The following is a 19,035-nucleotide window of genomic DNA, read 5'->3' as shown; positions in this document are numbered from 1 at the left end:
TTGCATTTAAATCATATCCACAGAAATAGCTGAAAGATTACTGTTCATTTTTCAAATATTGATTGATAGTACCAAGAACACACAACCTGTATTCAAGGAAAACAACTTTAACTTCTTTAATAGGAGTTATGGAAGAGCAAATGGATTTGGGGGAGGTATGTTTGTGAATCACTAAAGGTTTGGAATTCAAAGAAGGAAGTGATGCTTGTACAAAATCAAGACCAAAGGGATGAAACACTTTTGAGAGCCAAACTTCAAAGATATATGGGCCTTGGGGAGGTTATAGTGCAGATTTGTTTGATAATTCTAAGGTTAGAAGTTAAATTGACAAGTTACATGAAAAATTTATGTTCCTGTGTTTTAGAATTTTGAATGATTTTTTTTTAATCTGAGGGTTAGTTGGACAAGATACAGAAACTAATTTCCTTGGAATTGGGAATAACACTGGATATGGAGCGGGTCCATATAGGAGGTAAATATGCATCTTATATAAGGAATCTATTAAAAAAAATTGCTCTGCTAAAGATAATAGCTGATGTTCCTTGATGTTAATGTCACCAATAATCTATTACCAACAAACCTCATTCGTGTGACAGCCAAGAAGGCACACCAACGCCTCCACTTCAGGAAATTCAGCATGTCCCCAATGACTTACACACTTCTACAGATGAACCACAAAGTATTCTGCGTACGAAACAACTGCAGAAGATAAATCGAAGATACGACACAAAATGCTGGAGTAACTCAGTGGGATGGGCAGCATCTCTAGAGAGAAGGAACGGGTGACGTTTCAGGTCGAGGCTGAACAAGGGTCTCGACCCAAAACATCACCCATTCCTTCTCTCCACAGAGATGCTGCCCATCCCACTGAGTTACTCCAACATTTTGTGTCTACCTCCCCATGTCGATGTTCATTCAAGTCCAATTTGTCACACGCTCTTTGTCGACTCCAGCACTTCCATTTTCTAGGCCCCCATTACATCATCTTCACCATGGATGTCCAGTCACTCTACACCTCCATCCCCCACCAGGAGGGTCTCAAAGGCCTCTGTTTCTCCCTTGACCAGAGAAGCAACCAATCCCCGCCTACTGATCGGAGGAACAGCACCTCGTATTCCGCTTGGGGAGTCTGCATCCTGGGGGCATGAACATTGAATTCTCCCAATTTTGTTAGTCCTTGCTGTCTCCTCCCCTTCCTCAGCCCTCTTGCTGTCTCCTCCCATCCCCCAAGCTTCGGGCTCCTCCTTTTTCCTTTCTTCTCCCCGCCCCCACCCACCACCCCTGATCAGTCTGAAGAAGGGTTTTGGCCCGAAACGTTGCCTTTTTCCTTCGCTCCATAGATGCTGCTGCACCCGCTGAGTTTCTCCAGCCTTTTTGTGTACCTTCGCCTACTGATACTCTCCTCCGCCTAGTGGATGGTCCTTACCCTTAAAGTTTCGTTTGACTCCTTCCATTTTCTCCAAATACAAGGCTTAGCTATGGACACGCCCATGGGCCCCAGCCTAAGATCCTCCAGAATCTTTGGGCCCCATCTATGCCTGCCTCTTTGTAGGGTACGTGGGCCTGATCTCAGACAATGATGAGAAGGCCTACCGGGAGGAGGTGGCTGATCTAGCACTCTGGTGCCAGGAGAACAGCCTCCTCTTGAACATCAAAAAAACGAAGGAGCTGATCATGGACTTTAGGAGGGCACATCATCCGAGGACGTACACTCCATTGAGTATAAATGGGGATCCTGTGGATAGGGTGAACTGTTTTAAATATCTGGGAGTCCGCATCTCTGAGGATATGACATGGTCATCACACGCCTCAGCACTGGTGAGTAAGGCAAGGCAGCGCCTTTACCACCTCAGGCAATTGAGGAAATTCAGAGTGTCTCCAAGGATCCTACAGTGCTTCTACACAGCGGCGGTGGAAAGCATCTTGTCCGGGAACATTACCATCTGGTTCGGCAATTGCTCTGCCAAGGGCAAGAAGGCTCTGCAGAGAGTAGTGCGTTCGGCCGAACGCACTATGGGAACTTCACTCACCCCCCTACAGGAACTATACAACAGGAGGTGCAACTCCAGAGCAAACAAAATCATGAGAGACCTCTTCCACCCCTGCAACAGACTGTTCCAGCTGCTACGGTCTGGCAAACGCCTCCGTTGCCATGCAGTGAGAACGGAGAGGTTGAGAAGGAGTTTCTTCCCAGAGGCAATTCGGACTGTAAACGCCTTTCTCACCAGGGACTAACTCTACAGAACGTTTTTCCTTCTATTATTTATTATGTAAAAGAATATGTGTGTTATGATTGTGTTTATAATTTGTTTGGTTGTTTTGTTGTTTGTCTTTTGCACAAAAGTCCGCGAGCATTGCCCCTTTCATTTCACTGCACATCTCGTATGTGTATGTGACAAATAAACTTGACTTGACTTGACTTGACAATCCTTGTTCGAGACTTACCGTGGCCCCATCCCTGAACTCTACCTCCGCTACATCGACGGGTCCAGGTCTAACTCCATGTTCATCTCCACTTGTAGCCAAAGATATAAAGATATTTTGCTTGTACCCTCCATTTTCTCTTGTTCTCCGCCCTGCCACAGACGTGTTCCTTTTTGTCCTCTCTTCCTTAGCACATGTTGCCTGTTGATTACTTTGATCCGGACATTCCCTCCATATGCTGTTGGATCTGCGTAGCCGAAAGCCCCAGTACATTTAGTTGGTATTGGAGAGCACCAGCATGTGTTTTTCTAGCCTGGGCTTTAAACTCCCGCGGCCGACAACCACTCGACGCACATCGGCCGCGAGGTCACGTGTGTGTGTGTGTGGGGGGGGAGCCGAGCGCCACCACGTGGTGGGAGAACCACGTGACCGCAAATGGCCCGCCTACCTGTGACGACGCGGCGTGCTCGCTGCTGTGATTGCTGGCCGCCGCCGTCCATCACGCAGCGCCGAGCGGAGGGCGGCGGTGGGAATGGTCGTCGCGGCTGTCAATCGCGGCAAGGCCCGCCTCCGATGGGCGGGGGGAGGGAGCATGCGCGGAGTGAGGGGACTAGCAGGCTGGCGGGAATGGGGTGAGTGACCGTTGGGCGCGCGGGGGAGGGGCAACGGCCGCCCTCGGGGGACGCGCGCGAGGTGGGATAGGGGGGTGGGCGCGCGCTGCCGCCCGCGGGGCCGAATGGCGGGAGAGGGAACGGGCAACCATAGATCCGAAACGACGAAGGGCTGAGTGTGTGAGAAGGAACTGCAGCTGCTGGTTTAGACCGAAGATAGACACAAAAAGCTGGTGAGTCTGAAGAAGGGTCTCGACCCGTTCCTTGTCTCCATAGATGCTGCCCGTCCCGCTGAGTTACTCCAGCTTTTTGTGTCTGTCTGATGGAGGCAGGAAACCTTTAGTGATAAAGGTCTGAAGAAGGGTTTCGGCCCGAAACGTTGCCTATTTCCTTCGCTCCATAGATGCTGCTGCACCCGCTGAGTTTCTCCAGCTTTTCTGTGTAACCTTTAGTGATAGACGTTGTACCAGTCAACAGCCAAACGTCTGTCGCCTCCTTTAGCTCTCAAGTCAAGTCCACTGTGTTACAGCAAAGGGTGTTAGTCTCTGGAATAACTGCCATGATGAGCTGAAAAAATGTAAGACTCTATTCAAACTAAAAACACGCTTCAGAAACAAAAGATTGAATGGTTATGAGCTGGACCAGTGATTTTCTTTTCTGTTTGGTTATTTCTTGTTTGTGGACTGTTCAACAGATTTTGGGTCCCATTATTTTGTTTTTCCATGAAAATGTATAGAAAATAAGAGGGGGTAGGACCAGAAAAATTTTCGAACTTCTTCTTACCCCTTTTGAACATGAACGATATTATTTGTATTATTTGAGTTACTTATTTGTTTGTTTTCCTTTGTGTTTTATTTTATTTTTTTATTGTTTACAAGTTTATTTGTGTTTGTATTTTTTAACAATGTTCAATAAATGTATAAAGTATAGTAAGTCAAGTCACATTTATTTATATAGCACATTAAAAAAAAAACAGCTCTCGTTGGCCAAAGTGTTTTACATTTGTTATAAGAATAGTATAAACAAACAAACTACATACATATATACATATACAGCCCTCGCTCAGTGGACGTCAGGAAAGGCTTGGGAGTATAGATTAAAAACTCTGGCATTGTATGTTATTCTTCACATGTTTACATTTCTTCACATGTTTTATTTTAAATTGTGTGCTGTGTTGTGTATATCGTGTCGTTATCCCTGCGAGCAAAGCACCAAGGCAAATTCCTTGTAAGTGTAATGTATTGGCTAATAAAATTCAATTGGAAGGATGAGGGGGAATCTTATAGAAACATATAAAATTATAAATGGACTGGACAAGCTAGATGCAGGAAAAATGTTCCCAATGTTGGGCAAGTCCAGAACCAGGGGCCACAGTCTTAGAATAAAGGGGAGGTCATTTAAGACTGAGGTGAGAAAAAACTTTTTCACCCAGAGAGTTGTGAATGTATGGAATTCCCTGCCATAGAGGGCAGTGGAGGCCAAGTGGATAGATTTAAGAGAGAGTTAGATAGAGCTCTAGGGGCTAGTGGAGGCAAGGGATATGGGGAGAAGGCAGGCACGGGTTATTGATAGGGGACGATCAGCCATGATCACAATGAATGGCGGTGCTGGCTCAAAGTGCCGAATGGCCTCCTCCTGCACCTATTTTCTATGTAATTCAATTCTCGTTTTTCTCTCCAGTGATGCTGCCTGTCCCTCTGAGTTACTCCAGCATATTGTGTGTCTGTCTCCTAGTTTCACTGTCGTCCTGTTTAGTTTCCCAGTCTATCCACTCGTCATCACCTTCCCCGCAGCCAACAATGGACTATTGTGGGCTCCACATTTCCTTGATCGCCGTCACTTTTTTGCATATCTTTCATTCATTTCTTCTATTAATCTCTCTATTACACCGTCTACGTTTCTCGTTTCCCTGTCCCCTGGCTCTCTGAAGAAGGGTCTCGAGCCGAAACATCACCTATTCCTTTTCTCCAGAGATGCTGTCTGACCCGCTGAGTTATACCAGATTTTTATGTCTATGCCCCGGCTATAGAGTCATAGTTACACATCACAGAAATGGGCCCTTCGCCCCAATTTATTTGTGCTGACACAATGCCGGTCCCATTTGCCTGCATTGACCCACATCCCTTTACTGTGTTATGCTGCTGCAAGTAAGGATTTCATGTTTTCTTTCAGTTCACACTCTTAGTTCAGTTTATTATTGTCACGTGTAGCAAGGTACTGTGAAAAGCTTTCGTTTGTGTCCTATCCGGTCAAAGAAACGACCATACATGATCACAATCAAGTGTATATAGGCTATAACATTTACTGCAAGATAAGGTCTGATTAAATAGAGTTCAAAGGTTTCCAATGATATAGCTGGGAGGTGAGGGCTGCTCTTGAGTTGGTGAGAGGACGGTTCAGTAACATTATGGGTGTAATCGTATAAACTGTAAATTGGTGCTTCATTACTCTGGAGGCTCGAATGTGTAGAAACGCTATTGAATAATCTGTAGTGATTCATTTGATTTGGGGATGCAACGAGACGTGAATGGAACCTTCCAGTGGGATTTGTATTTAAACTAATGTGAAAGGCGGGGAATTAATTGTACGGTATTTGTTCCTTTTCATTTTGTACTGGTTTAGCTAATATCAGGAGAATTATACTGAAAATCAATTTAGTTTACTTGGAACTATGGCCCTAAATGTTCCAGTGACTCACAAAATATTTCTAGTGCAAAATGCTGGTTTGGAGATCAAATAACAATATTAGGTGGAATATCACTTGCTGTATGAAGGGAGGGGGAGAAGCACATTGTCAGAACAGAATAGTCAGGAGCTCATGTTTTGGTTCAATAGTGCTTTGGTTAACTGACTGCGGTGTTGAAAAGCAAATGTTTCTTTTTCTCTTAACTTTAAATAGAAAAGTGTCTGAAGATGAATTTATATTTACTGAGTATAGATTCAGTTTCTAGGTTAGTACAACTGGGAAAAAGAAATTCTTTAAATGTGTGTTTGTACCTATGCCAAGAGATTTTAAACTTTTTGCCTTGTGCTACTTGGGTGCACAATGAGAAATTTGGGGGCCACCAGGAAGATTAAAACTTTCTGCATTTACATCAGCTTGTACACAATTCTATCTTTCTTCTGGGATTAGCATTTATTCACCAATAATACTAGAGTATATGAGGCTGCCATCTTCAGGTTGGACAGCCTGCAGTCTATGTGGCGAAGTTTGGAGACCACTTTGCTTTAACATTCAACTATCTTGTTTAACCCAGGTATGAATGTATTATAGTTTGCATAAAGGATGAGGCTTGTGTGGAGCATGGATCCGGCGAGTTGAGCAGTCTTGTTTTATGCTGTAAATACTGTACTGCAATATGTCACAACCCAAAGTGTGTGTTTTATCCAGGTTGTTGATGGACATACATAGCCTTTTGTCGTACTTGTTATTCACAAATGGGAGTATTAATAATTATGTATAACTTTTCTATTTTTGTTGTGGACAGTTTTGATCGAAAAATAACTGCAAGTTTTTTCTTTTCAGATGCAGCATTTATTTTTAGACAATTAAATCAGGCCCTGCGATGAGTTATTGACATGGAAGCTCGACGTACAGCTCGAACCCTCCAGGTAGTGGATACAGAGTACAGTGCAGATGCTGTGGAGTGGTGCCCGATTGACAAATGGCATCATGTACTAACCTGTGGTACTTATCAATTAAAGAATCCTGAAGAGAAGGTACAACGCTGTTTACAGGAAGGGAAATTGTTTTTTGCAATTAAATCTCACTTTAGTTATTATTAAGAATATTTCCTAATTTGAAGACTGTAATTAAGTTTTCTAATGAATCAAACAGGAGTAACATTGATAATAATATTTTTGGAATGTTAGTGATTCAATTGAAGCCTGTGCTAATATTGGCTGGGCAGGCGTGGGGTCACTGCAATTACCCTCGGTATTGGCCTGTGAATACAGTAGAAAAGCATGGTTTCATTGTTGCCCATTGGTCTTTGACACAATGAATCTATAGAAATGGAGAGCATGGTCAGATATAACTGATTCATTTCATGGTTCAAAGAATTCCCTCAAAACAGCCTTTCAAAGAGAGATCTCTTAAATTTAGATGTCTAGTAATGACTTAATATAATTTTTAACTGACTATTTATAACTTTGATTTTCCAGGGGTCAGGAGACTCGGAAATTAATAAGCCTCAACTCCGGCAGGGGCGGCTTTACCTTTACTGCTTTCAACAGAAACAGCTTTATTCTCCTTTAACAGAGATACAGAGGATTGAAATGCCTGCAATATTAGATCTCAAATGGTAAGCGTCAATGAGGTTGGATATAAAGTATCACATAGGGCTTTTATGAACACACAAAATAGGAGCAGGATGTGATTATACCTAAAGGCTAGTCCACCATTGAGTAAGATCATGGCTGATCTGATATTGGCCTTGATTCCACTCTCCCCATCTGTTGCCCATAAACCGTGACTCCCCAGTAGTTTGATAATCAGCTTTGGATATATACAGTCATTCAACTTTCAAAGTAGAGAATTGCAAAGATTCATAACTCTCTGGTAGAAGAATTCCATCTATTTACTCTAAACTTCAATGTGTATAGGCCCAACCTGGTCAATCTTTCCCTTTATTCCAGGGATCAAGTGAAGCATATGTGAACTACTTCAAATGCAAGTTAATTCCTTAATAGGAGACCAAATGGTACACATATCATTTCACCAATTCCTTCTAGACTTGTAAGATGATTTCACTGCTTATAGATATAAAGGTCATCCATTTTTGCCTTGGTAATTCATTGTACTTTAGTTTCAAGCATTTTAATGTACAAGAAAACATAACTCCTTCCACGTTCAGTCATGAAAATCTACCCTTGTAGAAAAGACTGACATGTTCTATGTATTGTTTTAATGTACTGGCAACTCATTTGCATGTCTAATCCCTAATATTCAGAGCTTGACAAAGTTGACTATTTGACTAACCTGATGAGGTACTTTTTCTGGGAGGGATGTGATGCGGGGGAGGGGGGAGAGGGGGGCTGGCAGCACAGCTAGTTTATGTCATGGAGTCATACAGCATGGAATCAGGGTCTTTAGACAAACTTGTCAATGCCTACCAAGATGCCCCATCACTGTAAGTCCCACGTGCTTGTGTTTGGCCCATATCCCTCTAAATCTGTCCTATCCATGTACCTGTCCAAATGGATTTTAACATTTTTATAATACCTGCCTCAATTACTACCTTTGGCAGCTCATTCCACACACCCAACGCCATCTGTGGCAAAAGTTGCCCCTTAGGTTCCTATTAAATCTTTCCTCCCTCACCTTCAACCTAGGTCCTCTGGTTGTTGATTACCATACTCTAGGTAAAATACTGCATTAATTCTATTCTCATCATGATTTTATACACCTCAATATGATCATCTCTCAGCTTCCTGCACTCCAAGGAATAAAGTCCTAGCCTGTTCAACCTTTTCCTATAGTTCAGGCATACCTGGCAATATTCTCGTATATCTTCTCTGCAATAATTCCAGCTTTCCAACACCCTTCCTATAGCAGGTTGATCAAAACTGAACAATATACTCCAAATGTGGCCTTACTAATGTCATGTACAACGGTAACATCTCATCCCATTGTCTGTAATCAATACCTTGAATAATGAAGTCCAATCTACTGAAAGCTGCCTTAACCACCCGATCTCTCTGCGAAACCACTTTCAGGGTATTGTGTACCTGCATTCCTAGGCCCCTTTGCCCTATAATAGTCCCCAGCACACTGCCATTCAATGTAAAGGTCCTGCCTTGGTTTTACTTCTCAAAATGCACACCTCACAACAATTACCGTAGTCTTTTGATAAATGTTTACACCGAAGCTGTAGTGGGGTTTGAAGGTGTATGGTATGGTGAAACCTAGACTGGTAATCAGTGAGCAGAGTTTTTGTGAGTAAGTGCTGCTTGACATCTTGTATCACTTTGCTGATGGCTGATAGAAGACGGAATGTTAATTGTGAAGATTGTAGTTTCCCTGCTTCTCGAGAACACAACACCCCTGGGCAATTTTCCACATAGTTGGGCAGATGCCAGTGTTTTGATTGATCTGGAGCAGCTTGGCTGGAAGCATAGTCGGCTCTGGTGTGTGTTGAGATATTGTATGGCCCAATAGCTTTTGCTACCTTTGTGTTCTGAGTCTTTTGCTTCATGTGTTATCAAGAACCAACTTGTCTGGAAGTGACTTCTGTGATGGTGGTTATTTTGGGAGGACTCAAACTTGGATAAATCATTTGGCATTTGGGTGAAAGTTACCACAAGTGTTTCAGCCTTGTCCATAACCAATCAATCAATCAATCAATCAATCAATCAACCTTTATTGTCATCTTGCAAGCAACAAGTACAGTGCAAAATGAAAAGACGTTTCCCAGTGAATAGCGGAGCCTCGCACATGAAATTTAAAACACTTCTCACATAATAACACTAAAAAAAAAACAATCCAGTCCCTGATGGAACAGAATAAATAGTTAAAATCAGGTAAAAAAACACAATGTTAAAAACAGTAAACCAATCATAAAAAAAATGTCCGTATTTGAGTGGCCATGTACCTGCAAGTCTCATTTTGACAGGATACTTAGCAGCCTCTTAGGAACCGAGGAGGCAGTCCGGGGAGCCGATCTCTCTTGGGGCAACGGCTGCTGGAACTTAATTCACATTTTTTCAGACAGCGAAGTTTTCAGTAGGGTCTTGTGCTCCCCTCGTCCCTCTGCAGTTGTCCGAAAGTTGCACTTTTTATTGATGCAATGTGGGGGGAAGGCAGTCGCTGATGGGCCCGTTTGACGGTCCCAGTGGTGTTCCTGGACCAGGTGAGGTTGTCCGTTATACTTCTAGGTCCCTACCTGGTTGTTTCGTCATCTCCACTGATGAGTCCACCACTGTAGTGTCCGCGAACTTTATGATTTTATTGTCCCTGAATCTGGCAGGAGGCAGCTTTTTTTCTCAGGGCTGCCCCGTCGACCCGCCCTCGTGGCCTACCAGCGGGCGTGGAGCGCTGTTTCCTGGCGGGGACCGCCCAGCACCTCGGCTTCGGTGGCGGCACAGCGCTGGAGCGCTATCGCGTAGAGCGGAGCGGGCGATGCCTTGCCTGGGTCGCCGCGCTGGATCGACTCGCGCTGGAGCTCTGGTGAGCTGTGACCCCCGAGATCAACACCTCCGGGCTGCGGGTCTGCGGAGCGGAACGGGCTGCGCCGACTCTAACATCAGGAGCCGGGGAGCTCCAAATCGGCGCGGCCTTGTCGGCTTCGGAAGCCACGGTCCCCAGCTAGGAAGCGGCCGTTCCAGGTGGCCCAGCCGCTGAGAGGGCTCTCCCGACGCCGGGGCAACACCACCCGGCCAGAACGGCCAGGAACATCGGGCCTCCGTAGAGGCATTAGCGGAGGCCTCAATAGGCCTGACTTTGGGTGAACTGGGGATGGGGACTGGACATTGTGCCTTCCCCAACAGTGGTAACCACTGTGGGGGGATGATTTTTTTCCTGTGTGTAAGTTAATATGTTAGTCTGTCCAAGATGGCTGTCGGAAAGGAGAGTGGACGCTGGCGCGCTTTAGCTGCCACTGCTCTCTCTTTCACATTGTGTTTTTTGATTTTTTGTCTTTGGAGCGATTTCTGTCTTTAATTTGTGTATTGGTGATGTCCTTATTATTTATTTTACTCCGACTATATGTTTTTTCTCTTCTGTTAATTTCTGTAAGGTGTCCTTGAGACTTTGAAAGGCACCCGAAAATAAAATTTATTATTATTATTATTATTATTAGAACCACCTCCTCCTGTTACCCGCTTAATTGTCCACCGCCATATGACAGAACTGCATGGCATTTTATGTTTTACACTCAATGTGGCAGAACTACAGAGCTTTGCTCTTTGTAGAGCTGGTATGGGTTGATTGTTTCCCTGTTGGATGCTGCTTCATTTTTACTTGCATATTATTGCAAGTTGAATCAGCTTTTTTTGTCATTCTAATTTAATGAAAAATGTGGAACTTGTTTTAGGAACAAGAGCATTCAACTTGAGAAATAATGAGAATTCAACTCATTTAACATGACGCGTTATTTAACCTGTTATTGAATGACTCTCTATACAATAATAACAATCTGCCTACAGGGGAGACTGGTGACATTAAACATGATGGATTATCTTGTGTAGATCTGAAATTTGTAAGTTAGTAGCTGTCAGAACAAGAACACTGAACAAACTAATTAGAACATCTGACACATTAATGGAAACTGTGGTTGCATTTCTACTTTCATCCTAAATGATAGTAATTCACTGCAGACTGGAGATCTAACCTAAAATGACCATAATCGACACATTAGACATGGGAAGTATTCTCATGATTTGATACAGCTTGATTCTTGTCTGTATTTTTGGTTAACTGAAATTTTGCATGACTTCACTACGTAATGAGTTGTTTTCTTCTGAAAATTGGAATGATAATCTAAAACTATCTTGATTGCAGGTGTCATGTGCCCATGGCTGGGTATCCTGTACTTGGTGTAGCGAATGCTGAAGGAAGCCTGGAACTGTATAATCTAACACCAAATAAGGCATGTGTACTATTTTTAGTGGAAAAAATGCTGAAATCTTTGAAGGAAATGGGAATCAGGAACATGGAAAATAGTAGTTAAAAGAGATTTACAAAAGGAAGTAGTGTTTGCCAAATTTCTTGCAAATTTTAATAGAAGTTGTAACTAACTGGTTACGGGTGAACTAGTTAACGTGGTAGTTTGGGATTTTCAAAAGATTTCCGATAAGTTGACACACGAGGTTGTTAAACAAGGTTAGTATACCTATCTTTAAGGTTATTATGCTGGTGTGCTTTGATGATTAGTTAACATAGAAAATGAAAAAAAAGGCAATTTTGGGGTTGGAAAGCTGTAATACTTGGAATGTTGTCAGAGTCCAGATATTCATAATCTATGTAACGGAATGGATTAGAGGATAGAGTCAAAGGTAGACACAAAATGCTGGAGTCATCCAGTCATAGAGCTATATAGCATGGAACAGTCCTTTAGGCCTTGTCTATGCTGACCAAGTTGACATACTGTACCAGTCCCATTTGCCTGCATTTGGCCAATTTCCCTCTAAACCTCCCCTATCCACTTACATATCCAAATGTATCCAGATCAGTCTTGGCTTTGTGTGGCTAGTCTTTCAAAGGAGCCTTTGGTAACTTTATTACTTGCTTTAGGCTAATGTTAAAACTATCTTGGTTTTGTAAAATGAAATCTAAAATATCAAATGTCTTTCATGGGCTGCAGGAAAAAAATCAATGCTACTTAAAGATGTTGCTTCATCTTTAATTGGAAATTGCTTCCCTTACACCCACTCCTTCCAAAAACTTTGCATCTAAATAATTTGTTCTGATGTCATTTACCCTCACTACCATGGATTAGGGTGGGGTAATTGGTCCAGTATTTGTTTTTATTCTCTTTTTAATGCACCTATTAGATGTTTGGAGGAAACGAGAATGGACCTGTCAATAAAGCTCCTTGCAAACATAAATCAGTTTCAAGCCTCCTTAAAATTAATATGTGTGAAACTCTGTATACATGTGGAAAGGTAAAAAAATGGTGATAAAGCCAAATTGAAATGTGGACATTAAAATGGAGAGTTTTCTGTGGCTCAATGAAATCTTTTCGTTCAGCAGAAAAACAGCTGCTCATTGGAGCCCATGTGCAGTGTTAAGTTAGGGCCTGAAAGCCTGGCTCTATCCCTGGACTGGTCAACAGGAAAATGGCAGTAAGTTTTTATTTCTGCTCATTCTCTCTTTTTTTTTTTTTTTTTTTCCAAAGGGAATTTCAAATTATATTTTCTAGAGTAATTTATTGATTATTTCCTTCATTTTTAAATGTGTAAGCTCTCTGAGTAACTTAATCAATGTTAGTAAAATGTCCTCTTTGTAAAGTTTATGTCCTACTTTTAAAGTCAAAATTTTTCTGAAATGTAGAATGTTGTGTGGCTAATCTTACGTAAGTTTGGTGCGTGTACATATGTGGTGAAGATGTTGCTGTTTAGAGCATATTGCACACCACTCTATACGGCGCACCTGTGGTCGAACTATGGAAAGACAAGCTAAGACTAAAGGTGTCATATAATGATGGCATGAGAACACTGCTAAGGAAACCTAGATGGTGTAGTGCTAGTAACATGTTTGTGGCTGCAGGAGTCGGTACTTTAGAAGCTATCCTAAGAAATAATTTGTATAAATTCATTTGCAGGATAAATACGCCTCAAAATGTAATTATTGTGGCCTTGTCAAACATAAGGTTTAGCACTACACGCTACCAATCCCAGTTGTGGAGACACTGGTATTGCTGTCCCGTTGTAGAACACTGATCTTTCTTTTTTTATTCTGGATTTTAAATCGTGTATTTTTTTAAATATATAATTTATGATGCTTTTAAGCGATATAGTCTTATATACATATAAGATTTTATATGTCTTTTATGGTGTTTTTATATGCAATGTATTTTAATGTAATGTTGTCCCTTGAGGACCTTGAGTCCGAAATAAAGTTTATTATTATTATTATGACCTTTTTCATTTTTGTGTTCACAGTGAACCTGTCAAGATCATTTGTAGTGACTCAAAGGGATGTTTGAGCCTGGTATCTGTGGACAGCAGTAGATCAGCAATGGCCGTGGTCTCCCAGTGGAAGGCACATGACTTTGAAGCTTGGATTGCAGCTTTCAATTACTGGAATACAGATGTTATTTATTCAGGTAGCTTGGTCATGTTCGGAGCAGTTGAGTGAAAGTCAGCCCCAAACCTGCTCATTTTTATCTGTGCCTGAACTATTCCTTTACCAACACTAGTAAACTTTATCATTTAAACTAGACTAAGTGGTGGCCGAATTGTAGAATTGATCCTAGGAAGTGCAGTTAATCACTTTCAAATGTTTTTTCCTGACCATCCTTTCCCAAATTCCCCCCCACCGCTACCATTTATCCCTTTTGTACAAGGATTGATTCTTGCAGAAATATGTTAACTGGCTAACAGAGGCTTCATGTGTAATCCAAGATAGAAATATTAGCAGTTTATGCACTTTATGAAAAGCATCATAACAGAGCACAGTCCTGACCTCACCAGATGTGTACCTGCATGTTCACAACACGGTAGCAGTCAAATTTTACCTTTTCTCTAGCTTAACACTTGGTTTCTTGGCCCAAAGATGGAGAGGCAAGTATATTTTGAGGGTAATGAGATAAGGAACTCCAGATACTGGTCTACAAAAAGCCCACAAAGAGTTTATATTTCAATGAGAATGTATTTGTGAGCTGCTTAGAAGTGTGCTAGTTTAATTTTATTTCTCTTTCTGTCCTTCTCCAGGAGGTGATGACAGTAAGTTGAAAGGTTGGGACATGCGGACAGGGACTAATAAGCCAGTCTTCATTAGCACCAGGTATGTGCACAATGTTTAAAAGTGCAACTCCTCTAATACAACTCTGTAACTACTCTAATAAATTCCTCAGCTATAAGGAGCTGAATGGGTGCTTGTGTTTAAATTTGTATATCCTTCACTTTGTATATCCTGGTGAAGCCTTAAGCTTTTAGGCGAGTTGTATTTTACCTGGAGAATTGAACACATGTAATTAGTTTTAAATAATTCCAGGTTTCAGGCACAGCTTGAATTTCAGATTCCTGTGAAAGATCCTCACCCATTAGTCTGACCGTGTCCACAGCTCTATGGACAATAATGCACGAAAACACTTCACCCAAAGACGGACAGACAATCTCAAACTCGATTTGCATAACAGTTTAATTACAAAAGCTTTACCCCATCAGTGGGGCAGGATGCCAGCAAAGGACCCACAGATGAAAGGTACTGGTACTGTGTCACCTGCTTCTGATTGATAGATTGGAAGTTCGAGCAGTAAAGTGGCTGCCAATCCTCTTGCTTTTCCTGGTCAATCCAGAGCAATTTTAGCAAGTCAGTTTTCTACATTTTGTAAATTCTCATTTTTGCTTTTGTCCTGAGAAAGGACGAAAGTCCGTGTTGAAACATTTTGCAGAATAATGCGTAGAGGCTCGAGGGAAAAGGCAATAACTTTTTTTGGTTGCATCACAGCAGTGTTCTGATTTAATTCAGCATTATACATAATCTTGGTGTGTGATCTGTCACTGTGTGGAGCCTGATCATATCTGTAATCTACATAGAGACTTTGAACAGAGATTGATGGATACTTTATCTGTTTAGTCCTAGCCTTTCCACTTCAATAATCCCACTTCTACCATAATGTTGGATGACATAACTAATGTGTTATGAATCAGCTACTGAACCTGGCAGATTTTGGTGCTCTTCACAGTACTGAAGTTTTAAAGGGAAATTAAAATCTCAGGTTGCCCTTTAATTCTCAAACAAATATTTGTTTTTCAGGCACTCGATGGGTGTGTGCAGTATCCAAAGCAATCCGCATAAACAACACATACTGGCTACTGGAAGGTGCAATTTGTACTTACTAAAACGGGAGGAACTTTGCTTTGTGTTCTTTGGGGAATTTTGTTGATCTGCACATTAATTAACTAAAATTAATGTTTTACTCAAATCTATCCTGATTGGCCTTGACAGTTCTCCATCTTTACTAAAGTTTCCTGGTGATTTTTTGAGAAAGCTAGTGCAAGTTTCCAGATTCAATTTAATTGTCACATGTACCAATTAAGATACAGTGAAATTTGAGTTCAATGGCTAAAGGGGAAATTGAGAAGAATAATTGCATTTAATTTATTTTTTAAAAGTATTGTGTACTTTAACCATGAATGTAACTAATTCAATATGTGAATGGACTTGTTTCTGTTTATAAAGATCAATTTTATTCATTCTATTTTTCTTTTCAGTTATGACGAACATGTTCTTATCTGGGATTCCCGGCAGATGAAGCGACCGTTGGCAGATACCCACGTCCACGGAGGTGTATGGAGGGTGAAGTGGCATCCAAGTCAGGAAGACCTGCTGCTTGCAGCATGCATGCACAATGGATACCATATCCTGGACTGTGAGGGTGCACTCGGTGAGTCTTTTAACAGTTGTCAACCTGAAAAGATGCATTATAAATGCTAACGTCTATTTGCTAAAATAGAAATGGTTGTGTTCCATGTTCTTTGGTGCATCGTCAGCCTAGACAGCTTATTTGTAATAAATTAATTGTTTGGTGCTGTAATTTAATTGCTTACAGATCAGAAATATCATGAGTTTAATTCTTAGTGAACTATCTGATCTCAGCAGAGACAGAAATTGAAGTGATAAATTTAGCTTCAATGCCCCTGGACAAGATAGAGAAAAATGTCAGCGTTTGGTAAAAATACTGTTATAAATGCTGATTTCCTTGACATCAGATCTGTGCAGGATCAATTTAGGGGTATGATTTTGGACTATGGTTTACTGGGCATTTAAAGAATTATTAATTTATTACAATAACAGAAAATGTTTTAATTAATTTTGTCAGGCAGGATTTCTTATTGATCAGAAGTCTAAGTCTACTTGGAAATGATTTGTGAAATTCTCGATTATGTTCTCTATTGCCTGCATGCAAACTTCATTAGCAGGGCGGTTTTCTGGAGGGCAGACCCTGAAATGGATGACACCAAAAGAGCTGGAAAATATTTTCTTGTAATTTGGAGAATTTTAACCTCTTTGTTTTGTAGTTTGAATTTGTGAGGAAGTACTACTTTAAATTTAAAGAGAAGATAGACACAAGAATCTGGAGTAACTCTGCAGGACAGGCAGCATCTCTGGAGAAGGAATGGATGATGTTTCGGGTCGAGTCCCTTCTTCAGTCTGAAGGGTCTCGACCCGACACGTCACCCATTCCTTCTCTCTGGCCCGCTGAGCATTTTGTGTCTGTTTTGTCTGAATCACTTGTTGGTCACATAACTAAGTCATTAGTGAGTTGTAAGATTCTTAATAGATAAGGTATTACAGCTGGTGAATATTGTGGCTGAGACTGAATTTAAGAGTAATTGGTATCTGTTTACACAAAATGACAGCTTTTTTACCACGGAACTCAAAATAATAGAATGAAAGGCAGCGTCGTATAAAATTAATATTAAGAAGCCTGGATATGATTGGATTTAACCGTAAACTGCAAATAATTCGGTAACCATGCGTTTGTTTGTCAAGACCCTTTGAACGGGATTGTATAGCCAATAGCATAGTTGTGTATTAACTGTTTTTCAATGCTATGTATTATTTCATAGTACGTGTTTATTTTAATTCAAATAGTTTCTGTTTTCTTCAGCTGCAGGTCAAGAAGGATGCCCGATTCTTTATTCATACATATTACACAATTCACTGGCATATGGGGCAGACTGGTCAAGGTTATCAATCGATGCTCAACCCACCTCAGGGCCTTGGTCTGTACCTTCGTTATTAGCTGAAACTCAGAGGAAAAAGGATCCTGAACAAGGAACAAAGGAAGCAGTAGTCAAGTTCCAGCATCTAAAGATCCAGTATGAATCTCCCACAGGTTTATTTGATATGGTGGTAGAAGATGAGGCAGATGATTATGGCTCTAGGTCTTCAAGCAGTTTGCAGGCCAGTGGTGCCTCTCAATGTCCAAGTACGGACCTTGCCATGAAAGAGCAGCAGAACCTCAAGGCCGGGATTGATTGGACTAAAAAGAAAGGTGATTTGTTGGCAACGTGTTCCTTCTATGACCATGTCTTGCATGTTTGGAAGTGGGAAAGAAACAACACTGTATCTTCCACTTAATTTTTTCAAAAAGTGTATACTATTATAAAGTACTGGTGAGGCCAGATTGCACAAGGGAAGAGTATAGTTTGATCATTTTAATTTTCAGTATCCTGTAGAAAAGTTGGGCATGAAATTTATAACAGTTCATTATTCTTAAAATAGTGCCAATATTTTGGTGTTCTCGGCTACATAAATGCTTCAGGTGAAGGGGAAAGTGGGATAGAAGTTGGTAGCTTTGTGATGTAATTGATCACACTATTAAATAATAGTAAAAGACTAAAATATGGTTGGAAATAAAGATACAATGAGAAATATAGTATTAATGGTACACGTCCTCCCTGGGTTACAAACACGCGACTGGATGCCCCATACACACAGACAAGTGTGTGGAGACTAGTGGGATGTGCAAGGAAGAATTTGTTGGCTGCAGCATCATGCCAGGGGGGAATAGGGTCATTCCGTTGTTGTCTTTCACCAGCTGCAATAATGGGTGCTAGATTGAGGCTAGCGTTGGAGACTTGTTTATTCAGTGAGTCAGCTAGGCTGACTGACTGTCGCTCTTCCGGATCTCCCGTCACAGATGTTTCTGTTTATCTCTGACTTACAAACAGTTCACATAACAAACAGTTCTCAGGAACAGAATCCTTTTGTACACTGGAGATTTCCTGTAATGCGTGGATCATTTAGTCTGAAACACCTCTTCATTAATCCCAATACTAGACCTACAGAAGAATTGAGGAGGGATTTGTACAAGTCATTTGAATCAGATTATGCCACCCAGGATTTAAAAATAATTCAAGGGGCCTGGTGTCAAAGGTTAATTTAGATCTTCTGCCAATGATCTTTATAAACCGATGCTTTCTGCTTTTCTCTGACCATGATCTGTGACTGGTAAATTATTACAATCCACATTTCTGGTGACATGAGAAACTGTACAATTGAAGCTCCTCACAGCAAAGTGTTTTGGTCCTGTGGACCTCTAATTAACTGGTGCTTTGGTTCTCAGGAGTTTTTGCTAAGAGCTGCTTTTGGATTTCAAGGAAATCCATAGTAGTTGAGCAAGACTAAATTTATTTTTTACCGATGGATTTAATGTATGAATTTAAACAATTATACATTTTTTATCAATCTTTTTTGCAACTGTCTTCCACTGATGTGTAAGTCAAATTTTAAATATATACAGACATGTCTTATAGACCTCCAGAATGTAATTAAAGAGTTATTTGTTTGATCAATTCAGTATTTTATGTTTGTTCTTGAATATTC

General features: G+C 41.1%; 2 protein-coding genes across 5 annotated transcripts in view; one reads left to right on the top strand and one right to left on the bottom strand.

Moving 5' to 3' along the window:
• Positions 1-2,791, bottom strand: part of LOC129712138 (uncharacterized) — a 31,795-nt gene extending 29,004 nt beyond the window's left edge. Inside the window, exon 1 of the mRNA XM_055660358.1 lies at positions 2,446-2,791. The gene's annotated coding sequence lies outside the window, so the exon portion shown is untranslated. The remainder of the gene's footprint in view (positions 1-2,445) is intronic.
• A 189-nt stretch (positions 2,792-2,980) lies between these two features.
• dph7 (diphthamide biosynthesis 7) lies at positions 2,981-19,004 on the top strand. 4 transcript variants are annotated; one of them, XM_055660353.1, is made up of 10 exons: positions 2,981-3,056; positions 6,562-6,755; positions 7,200-7,339; positions 11,536-11,623; positions 12,724-12,818; positions 13,638-13,801; positions 14,409-14,481; positions 15,457-15,522; positions 15,915-16,087; positions 17,315-19,004. In XM_055660353.1, the coding sequence occupies exons 2-10, from the start codon at positions 6,615-6,617 to the stop codon at positions 17,785-17,787; spliced, it is 1,413 nt and encodes a 470-aa protein (XP_055516328.1). In that variant the 5' UTR covers positions 2,981-3,056; positions 6,562-6,614; the 3' UTR covers positions 17,788-19,004. The 4 variants fall into 4 exon arrangements, with proteins under 4 accessions (XP_055516328.1, XP_055516326.1, XP_055516330.1 ...); XM_055660351.1 differs by lacking the exon at positions 2,981-3,056 and adding an exon at positions 3,128-3,268; XM_055660355.1 differs by lacking the exon at positions 2,981-3,056 and adding an exon at positions 3,129-3,268 and having other exon boundaries at positions 12,727-12,818.
• Positions 19,005-19,035: the final 31 nt, after the last annotated feature.

The sequence above is a fragment of the Leucoraja erinacea genome, chromosome 31 (assembly GCF_028641065.1).
Source record: "Leucoraja erinacea ecotype New England chromosome 31, Leri_hhj_1, whole genome shotgun sequence".
In the NCBI taxonomy this organism is placed as follows: domain Eukaryota; kingdom Metazoa; phylum Chordata; class Chondrichthyes; order Rajiformes; family Rajidae; genus Leucoraja; species Leucoraja erinaceus.
The sequence above is the reverse complement of the archived record's forward strand: the minus strand, read 5'-3'. Positions and strand labels throughout refer to the sequence as shown.